Source organism: Mytilus californianus, unplaced genomic scaffold, assembly GCF_021869535.1.
Source record: "Mytilus californianus isolate M0D057914Y unplaced genomic scaffold, xbMytCali1.0.p SCAF_4, whole genome shotgun sequence".
NCBI lineage: Eukaryota > Metazoa > Mollusca > Bivalvia > Mytilida > Mytilidae > Mytilus > Mytilus californianus.
In genome coordinates, this window is record NW_026262690.1 from 44,164,820 (window position 1) to 44,174,568 (window position 9,749).

The 9,749-nt window shown below is 33.8% G+C and overlaps 1 protein-coding gene across 1 annotated transcript in view; it reads right to left on the reverse strand.

Moving 5' to 3' along the window:
• The window catches only part of LOC127698333 (N-acetylated-alpha-linked acidic dipeptidase 2-like), a 34,133-nt gene extending 24,974 nt beyond the window's left edge, over positions 1-9,159 (reverse strand). Inside the window, exons 1-2 of the mRNA XM_052201739.1 lie at positions 8,809-9,159; positions 542-845 (exon numbers count right to left, since the gene is read on the reverse strand). Coding sequence (XP_052057699.1) covers positions 542-845; positions 8,809-9,089 — 585 coding nt within the window. The 5' untranslated portion in view covers positions 9,090-9,159. The remainder of the gene's footprint in view (positions 1-541; positions 846-8,808) is intronic.
• Positions 9,160-9,749: the final 590 nt, after the last annotated feature.

Sequence of the window (9,749 nt, forward strand, 5' to 3'; positions counted from 1 at the left end):
AAGATGACCGTATCCTGACGAATATCAGAAACAAAGAAAGGATATTGTCAAGTTGATTCTAACAAAAAAAGATAACGATGACTGTTGAAATACACGTACTAACGTAGAAATGTGTGGTTTATAAAAACACATTCGGGTATTTCATCAAAAGTTTACTAGTATCAGAGTAATGTTCACAAATAATGATGTGTAACTTCTTATGATTGCATTTTTTTAAAAGTAAAACTGGCATATTCTTTAATCGGACTAAAATTAAAAATTGGTATGGAGTGGGATGTCAATTGTTTTATATTATTACACGAAGATTAAAATGTTTAACATTTCATAATTGTGATAAATAATCTGTAGTGGTAATGTAATTTTACAAGTTTACCCTTGAACGATGAAATTTGATCTTTACCCTTTAACGATGCTTGCATGTGCTTCTATATGTCACAACACCACTACACTTGGTATACGTTAAACCAACAAAAAATACTCAGTCACATATGCAGACATCAACATTAAAACAACAGTACAGTGTTTTATTGACCATTCTTACCGATTCAACAGTTCCTGGTTTAGAGTAAGCATTAAAAGGTGGAACAACATTGGACTTGTTTTCCGATTCATCCAATATATCCTCATATAATGGTGATTTATAGATGATATCGCCGGTACTGTTGTCGACGATCTGTATCTGGTTCATATTATCTTCGTCTGTTGTATTAGGATATGACAGCAACACGTCATATTCACTGATAAATACCTCGTCTAACCCATTGTCTGTCCAAAACTTCCGTAACTTGTCGGCTTGTTCCCAGTCGGCGGGAGTGCCAGCAAGGTGAGGATTTTCTGATAGGTCTCTGGAATAACAGAGAAGACAAAAGTATTATCTAAGATCTTCCAACTTTCCTGGTTAAAAATACACCTTGGAATAGTAAGCCCGTTCACATACAGTAGTGAAAATTTGAGGAATTTTGCCTTTGTATGCAAATGCAAATATGCAATGAGTTCACATAGTTTATATTCCAGGGGTGTATTTGTATAAAATGTTATGGCCATACAAAGTATTTATATTTTTACATGATTGAACCTGAAAGTGGAGTCATGTTATCTGAAATTTGAAATGGACACATATGACCAATACTAAGAAAATGTGTGTGCTTCCCTTTTATATATATCCAGGTACAAAACGAAGCTATAGGTTTATTTCGCCAAAAAGAATCACTAGACAAGACAGGGAAGTGGGTGGTGGCCGGAAAGGCAGGGTTCTTAAAGGTGATATAGTTTTCAAACACAGGGTGTCAGATACATACACATTTCCTATTAAATGTGCTCTTGTTCCTTCTAACCTAGGACATTGGTGTAACAGTATACAATAACGCAAACTAAAAACAAATATAGTTAAAGAGATGCTAGAATCACTAGATCGGTGTGTGTATATTTTGCTGCAATCCTATTTAAAAGAGAGACGAAAGATACCAAAGGGATATTCAAACTCATAAAGCACAAACTGATAACGCCATGGCAAAAAAAACGACCAACAGAATACAAAACTAAAGACTGATTAACACGAACCTCACCAAAAACCGGGGGTGATTTCAGGTACTCTGGAAGGGTAAGCAGATCCTGCTCTACATGTGGCACCTGTCTTTTTGCTCATGTAAGTACAAACCCGGTGATAAGTGTAATTCGGTAGGTTACATTCGACAAATAGAAGAAGGGATTGTGGTTACGAAAATAGGAACATATCCGTCGTTATCTGTGAAACGGTCAACCAACTAATGATGGCGTCCATAAAGTTTTCGAAGGGATGGTTGCAACTTCGTCACTTGGAACTCTTGGTTTAGAATGTACCTTGTGAGCAGCAATCCTCTATCAAGGAAATTATGATATGAAATGCAAGCTCTGGAATATCGTATCAATTAGGAGATATATACTCCATATGCAGGCGCTGCTAAAATGTTGCAACATAGAAGTGGAAAGTTTATAAGTGGGAAGATGAAATAATCTTTTGTCGTAAAGTTTTGTTCTCAACTGACCCCATTGTCAATTTCTAGATGTAAGTCAAGATATGAGGCAGACTTAACTATATCTGGTGTATCCTTTATTTAAAATTCGACGAAATAGATGCGGTCAACATAGTCATTAAACTTTAAATTATTTATTGAGAGGTTATCATCTATATAGCAAAAAGGGAGGTTAAAGGATATGAAACAAAGCAGGACCAATTCTTTCAATTTGTATTTTAGTTTGGAATGTGGAATATGTCTGTAAAGAGTAGAAAAGTCAAATGTTTTAATACTATAGCACGAAGAAAGAGACTTAGATTGTATGTACCCTAACAGATCTTTAGATTTTTTAGTATCCACTCTGATCTACGCCACCCCTAAAGTAGGTAGTTTCACAATAACTTTAAAGCCCGGCTTGATTGTTGATAAAATTGATGTTGATAATTTAGATAGACTCAGTAGTATAACGTTGTTTGTAAGGTCACTAATGTAATTTAGGTATCCAATACAGTGAAGGAAGATAACGTTTTTCATCTTTGGTTGAAATTCCAGAACTCAGAACAGTTCTATGATTATTCAGGATTTCCTCCTTGATTAGTGTAGTGGGGGTATATGTTGAGTTTCCAAGTGAATTGTCAATACCTTATGTAATTATCAATCAGTTAATATAATGTGATTTACACACAAACGATATTGTTAAGGGCATTTTCTGCGGGGACAACAGCATATTTGTCATGGAGGGAGGACAAGTGCTTTGTAATGTTTTGGTCTTTAAAGATCGATGACGCATGTGTATTCATAGACCTATTCATTTTTTAATTCTAATTTGTATCAACGACCTCACAGCCTTAACCCATTCGGAAAGAGTGTCTACGTCTTCTTTTAAAATGAGTTGAGCCCATTGCCTGGAATAATTCTCAACAGAATCCATCAGTATTTTGAAGTTGTGTTTCCAATTGATGGATTTAGGCTCGCGATATTTCGGGCCTTTTGATAACACATTTCGCAGAGAAATGTTAATGACAATTTTCAGGTCATCAGTAATAACTTGGCCAGTTGGATTATATATGAATGGGGAACAAGCACAGGTGCAATCAGGAGGTTATAGGTATAAGAAATGATCTTTAAAGTGAGAAGGTATTTTCGATATTATAATCTTCAACTAATTTATGATGAAGGATACTGCCAAAGTTCATTGCATTGAGACCTTTGTTGGCAAAGGAAAGTTTTAGAAATAATCCTGTCCCCTTTAGATCTTTTCCACTACTTAAGGTTATAAATTCAAACGCTAGTTAAGAATTGAATGCTTCTTTTTGTTATTTTAGAGCGGTGGAAAGCGATGACTAAAGCACATTTAGTATGAAGAGCGAGTGCGATCAACGCTTCTACACCCCTATTAAATTACAAAAAAAGAGAAATGTTTAAGTACAATTTTATGCTATAATCATTGAAATTACGAGTCAAATTGATCTGGTCGTCTTTTTTATGCATTTTTGTAACATTGTCAATGAAAGCACGTGCATATAGATGTTGCATCTCATTGGGAAATAAAATATAATTTGTGAATGTCTCGCGATTCGGATGTCTGCCAATCAAAATTACAGATTATGAATCATCTCTGTAATGTAATTATTGACATGTAAATAAGATGCATTAGGTCTTCTTGTGCTTAAAATCCCAAATGTAGATTTGAAAAATGGGTATATAGGATTAAAAAAATGTCAAATTACTATTTTAATATCGAAATCGCCGCGTTCAGTCCGATACCTTGCATAAAAAGATTGTGACACCGGAATCAAAGCGGGCGGTAGATTGACTACATTCAATCTGTTTTGAAGCAAATATTAATGATTTTGAAAACATGCAATGCCTGTAATACCTTTAAGTTTTACATAAAAAGTCTTCTAGTATTAAAAGAGTTTGATTTTACTTCGAACTGTACATGTTTATTAGCTATGTATGTTGTTCAAAGGGGCATTAGATGTCAAATTCGTGTTCACCGATTTGACTCAAATTCTGATATTTGATTTATAACATACTAAAACGTATATCCAAATTACTACCAATATTTATAAAGTCTAAAATAAACAATTTACGATTCATGTACTCGTTAATATGTATCAGCATTTCGTGTGTATTTTAGTCTAGACGTCATCTAATTAACCATCGAGGTGACCTCCGAAGACGGCGGTCATATAAACCCGATATTAACATAAATATAGATATAAATAGAAAGTGAACACGTGCAATTGGATTTTTCTAGGTCTGTTTGATTTCATATTATAGGTTAAAAAATATGTTAAATCATCGTTGTTACCTGTATAAGAATGAGCTTTTGTGGATCGAATCAGTCAACCAAATGGTTTACCATTGCTTCACTTTCAATGTTGAAATTCTTTTCCTTTTAATAGCTGAAAAGCCTAGTTCATGCGTAATCCATCACTATTAAAGGTGTTAAATTGAAGGTCACAAGAATACGGATTGAATGAGGTCGAATTATTAACTTGCAAGTGAATAATTAATCAGCGATGTTTCTTATCTTATTTTGACAAAATTGAACCAAAATGACTGCTAAAAGCGAATTATTATTTCACTATTTGACTTTCATAAATGATTAGACCAACAAAAATCATATTTTTTTATTATTTTTTTTTTAATTTCTCCTAGCCAATGCCCCTTTAATGTATAACACTCCAGGGGATATTTATAATTTGGCCTCGTTTAGGGATAAAAGACCAGTTAAAAAGTCAATGTATACAAATAAAGGAGTATATTATCTGTACATGGAGAGTAATAAAATAGAAATTTAGATTGTGTTATAAATTATATCACACAGAAGACCGCCTTCGAACTCTTCATGGCCTGAGTATATATGTAACACTCAGAAACGTGTCCATCCCCCCAAACGTGTCCAATTCCCCAAAACGTGTCCATATGACGTCAATGGACTGCAAACATGTCTAATTGCCAAAGGGCGCCAAAAACGAGTTCTGTTTATGAACGCCCGATTGTGTCCATTTTTTAAAAACGACCAAACGTGTCCGGTCCCCCAAAACGTGTTTAGTCCATATGAAACCCAAAATTCAGAAACCACTTCTGCAGGAAGCCGGTCGTGCAATACCCTCATACATTATAAAGATATTTAGGCATCATCGGAGTTTATTAGAATAAAAAAATCACTTAGAAAACGATGATATAAACTGTACAAAACTAGTTAATTGCAATTTTTATGTTTGCTCTAAATACGCATGAAATATTTGCCAACAGACATATAGCAATCAACAGTCAATAGTTAATTATGTGTTTCAAATTAAGCTTGCAAGTATGCTAAATATAAATAACCGGCGTTGAACAAACTAATGCTAATAAATGACCACTCCATTCACAGTGAAGCACTTAATTGTGAAGTTCCTACATCTAATCTAAAATTTAAAATAATGATAATCATATTCATAAAAAATCAATAAAACCGCTTCAAGTAAACATGACTATTATTGTGCCATTCTTTAAATGGTGTCTATTTATTTGAAAGCAGAAGTCACTGTGCACAGTGTATCTTATCTTGGACATGTGTCTATACAGATTACTACACCTTTCCTCCAGATGTCCTTGGATAGCTGCTTCGATTGTTTTTAGAATCTAACCGAAACCCGGCGCATTCTATCGTGAATTGCCGAAAACGTTATTGACTTCATTGAGGACATATTAGTGCTAAAAGTTTTGAGACGTTTTGGCGTTTTAAACTTGACACTTTTTGCCGAATATCTTTTATCGGACACGTTTGGGGGTGTGAAATCGGCCACGTTTGGGCGAAATAGACATGTTTAGTGGGAATCGGACACGTTTTTGGAGTGTTACATATATAAAGGTAAGCTCGAGTGATTTAGAAACACCGTCTTACATTGTATTATAATTTCTATATCGCTCTGTTATAATTAGGACCGATGCATGCTTTGATGAAGTTCAATTATTTTATTGCTATCCACCATAAAATCTATTTTTAGAGTTAAAGCACTGTAATCTGTCTGTGTAAAATTTGGTTTTTATACATCATCATCGACATGGATTCACTCTTTTTGTAAAGTTCATGAAATTTTGTGTTCTCTATGCACCTTTTATCATTCAAAGTACATGTATTTTATTTATTCACCTCACAAGAAAGGCGTTCGAATCCAAATAGCTGATGGTTAATTTCATAAATCATTTACAATCAGATGAATGTACGTGGGAGATTGTGGAATACAATTTATTGCTTTACTACACCTGTCATGTGTGTGTGCTGAAAATTAAACAAATATCCCCTCTATATAACAAGTGATTCCTCCTTTTTACAACTGCAATAAAAGTCACTTATTCGATACACATCCGAATTGAAAGTTAAAAAAATAAAATATGGATGGGAAAAATTTAGAATAATTTGATGGAAAAACTTTTGAATCAATTTATACAGTTCATAACGAGGGAACAGTGGATATAGCATAAATGATAGAAACACGATCTTATTAGCTTCAATATAAAAATAAACGAGCCTATTATCTTATGGTTGAGGCCCGAGTCTATTTTATTTCCCGTATGGAGACATATTTCTCGTATCACATTGAACGAAGTGTGATATGAATAGAGTGATGCGAAAAATTCGTTAATTAATCCAGCAACGTTTCAACATTGGTTATTTGTTAGGTCAACGATGACTTTCTAAGGTCGCAACGTAGATTTGTGGTTTATTTAATAATATACAAAACACTTTTATATTTCGCCTGAAAATAATCTTTTTATCAAATTTGATTATAATCTGAAGCACACAAATTGTTTGAAAACTGGCGTCTGATATAACAGTGGTCTGGGTTCTTGACAATATTTTAAATGCTGTAAGCGCATAGACATTTGTCACTGAAAAAAATAATTACCAATATACGTTAACGAAGTATTTTTTTCAGAGACAAGTCCCTACATGTATATAAGCAGACTTATATTTGAAGTGAAGCTTGCGAAATCGAAATATTTCACAATAATTTTCTTTGACTGTTTGAGAAATAGGATTAACAACTTGTGATTATTGGATATATCGCTCGTTATTTAATCATTCAAATTATAAAAATGAACTCGCTAATTGCTCGTTTATATTATTATATTAATATCATGCAATATCCAAATTCTCTCTCGTTATGAAACCTATAACTATCGTACAAGAGATATTTTTCTTTTTTATCTGTTGGAGACAATAGAATATGCGTTAGCTTCTTTGTCAATATATCTGCTTGAAGCTGTGTTTTCTCGTTTGAATTTTTGTAAATTTCCTCATGTCGCTGACTTACCAAACTTTATGGGTTTTGGACATTGTTGAAGTTGTACGTTGACCTATACTTGCTTACGTGTAGGTCACTTGGTCTCTTGTAAGCTGCATGGTTGTCCCATAATCAATCATATCGCATCATCTTTCTGTTAATATCAAAATGTTTTCCGTGTTTCTGTCAAAGACATTTTGTTTTTTTCTTACATTACTATTTTACATTTACATCTTCTTTATGCATCACATTATATCGTTACGTAATGATACTTGGTAAACCTGAATTACCACTTGACCCCTAACCCCAATCTCACATTTTATATCTATCAGGTTTGCTTCTCAATTCGGTCAGTCACTAGGTTCGGTTGATACAAGGTGATTCGTCAATGATGGACGGTAATGATTACATGTATGTATAAATACGTCCATGAGGGCGTTAGCCCGATTGTGTATTAACCGCAAGGTTTTATGGTTATTGGAAAATGATAGATTTCAATGATGAAGGGAAAAGGGGTTGTCATAAGTAATTTAATTATATGTTGAGGTAACGCATAATGAAGACTATGCAATTTAAAATTGAGAATGGAGATGGGGAATGTGTCAAAGAGACAACAACCCGACCAAAGAGCAGAAAACAGCTGAAGGCCAACAATGGGTCTTCAACACAGCGAGAAAATCCCGCACCCGGAGGCGGGCTTCAGCTGGCCCCTAAACAAAAAATGTGTACTAGTTCAATGAAAATGGACGTCACACTAAACTCCAAAACGTATAATTGAACTAAAATTAAAAAAAGAACATACAAGACTAACAAAGGCCAGAGGCATTTAATGACTTCTTGGTGTATGTTTAGAAACTAGGAAGAACGCTTGATATACAGTTATCACTCAATTGAATTGGTGTTTTATTGTAGTTGCCCAGATTATCCGGAATTTCTAACAAATTATCTTTCACCCGTATCAATATTACATTTACACTTACATGTATCTGTGAATACCTATGTTTATACCTTTAATGTGTTCTTAAAGGTGAGACCTCCTTTCCATTTCTTTTCTTTTAGAATAAACAAATGAAACGAAAATTTATTTTAAAAGGGTCGCCATGACAATAAGAACGACGAGAAATAATCCAGTTCTGTTTTACATTGAATGTTTGTTTAGTCGAGCACGCCTGTATCTATAGCGTATATATAGCGTCAAAAATAAATTCTAAATTTTGGTTTTACGTAAACTGTTGATTACTAACCATAAAAATACAAATGATTAAACAATGGGTTTATAGTTTAACAATAAAAGAGTATCCTGTTTCAATGTAAATAATTAGAAATAGATTTTTTGTTTTTTAGAAAGTATTTAAAAATTAATTGTGTCTCGTAGTTGACTTGTTTACCATTGACAACCTAACTTTGATTAAAACGTAAAATATATTTGAATATAAAATATACCGTGAGACTAAATATAGTTTTCGTTTCCTTTTGTAATCGAAATGAACCGATTTTTATGCTTTGTTCATTGTAGGGGAAATACTTACCTTAGATATTCTCTGATATTGTCTGCTCGAATGCCATTTATTATCTCCTCGCTTATTTTGGGGTCACCATCTTTTATGATAGAATCTGAAACACCTGGTAGAAATGTGCCGTCCTGTTTTGGAGCATCTTTCTCCTCAGGACATGTTGCATATCTTCCAATCAATATCCCTATGACAAACCCTATAATGATTGCCACAGCACCACATATCCAGATCTTTCTGTTAGCGTGGCGGCGATTAGCATCCTTAAACATATACTCATTAGAATCCGACATATCCATAATTGATTTTTATTCACAGAAGATATGACAGACAGGATCTTAGTCCTACCGGTGTGAGTGTACTTTATATGTTTACACGTTTATTGAAGAAGGCTGTTTAAATTTTACGGTGCATTTACATTTATTAACACGTAGATTATACGGCGCGTCAATGTATATAAAATAGTTTATTTGCTATAATGAAATGTATTATAAAAAGTGTGTTTTCGTTTCAATACATTGCATCCTAAAACATGGTTTTATTAAGTTTTGTTGCGTGCTTATTGTCGATCTGATGAGTCAAGCCTTTTATAATTAATTTTAAGAGTTTTTTTTTTCTAGCTTTATGCTGTTATAACACTGTACCAGTTTAGGGGAGGGTTGAGCGCTCACACTATGAATAAGGAGATGTGATATGATAGCCAATGAGACAGTTATCCACCAGATACCAAATGACGAGGATGTAAATAACAATGTGGCATTCATCACGAGCTTTGACAATGAGCACAACCCATATAGTATGCAGTAAGCTATAAAGGGCCCCGGCATGACAAAATGTGAACCAATTCAAAAGAGATAAAGAACGGCCTGATTTACAAACACAACTTACCACACCACATTCTTTATGTGCCTGTCCTAAGTTAGGAGCCTGTTTAATAGTAGTTATCTTCGGTTGCTGTT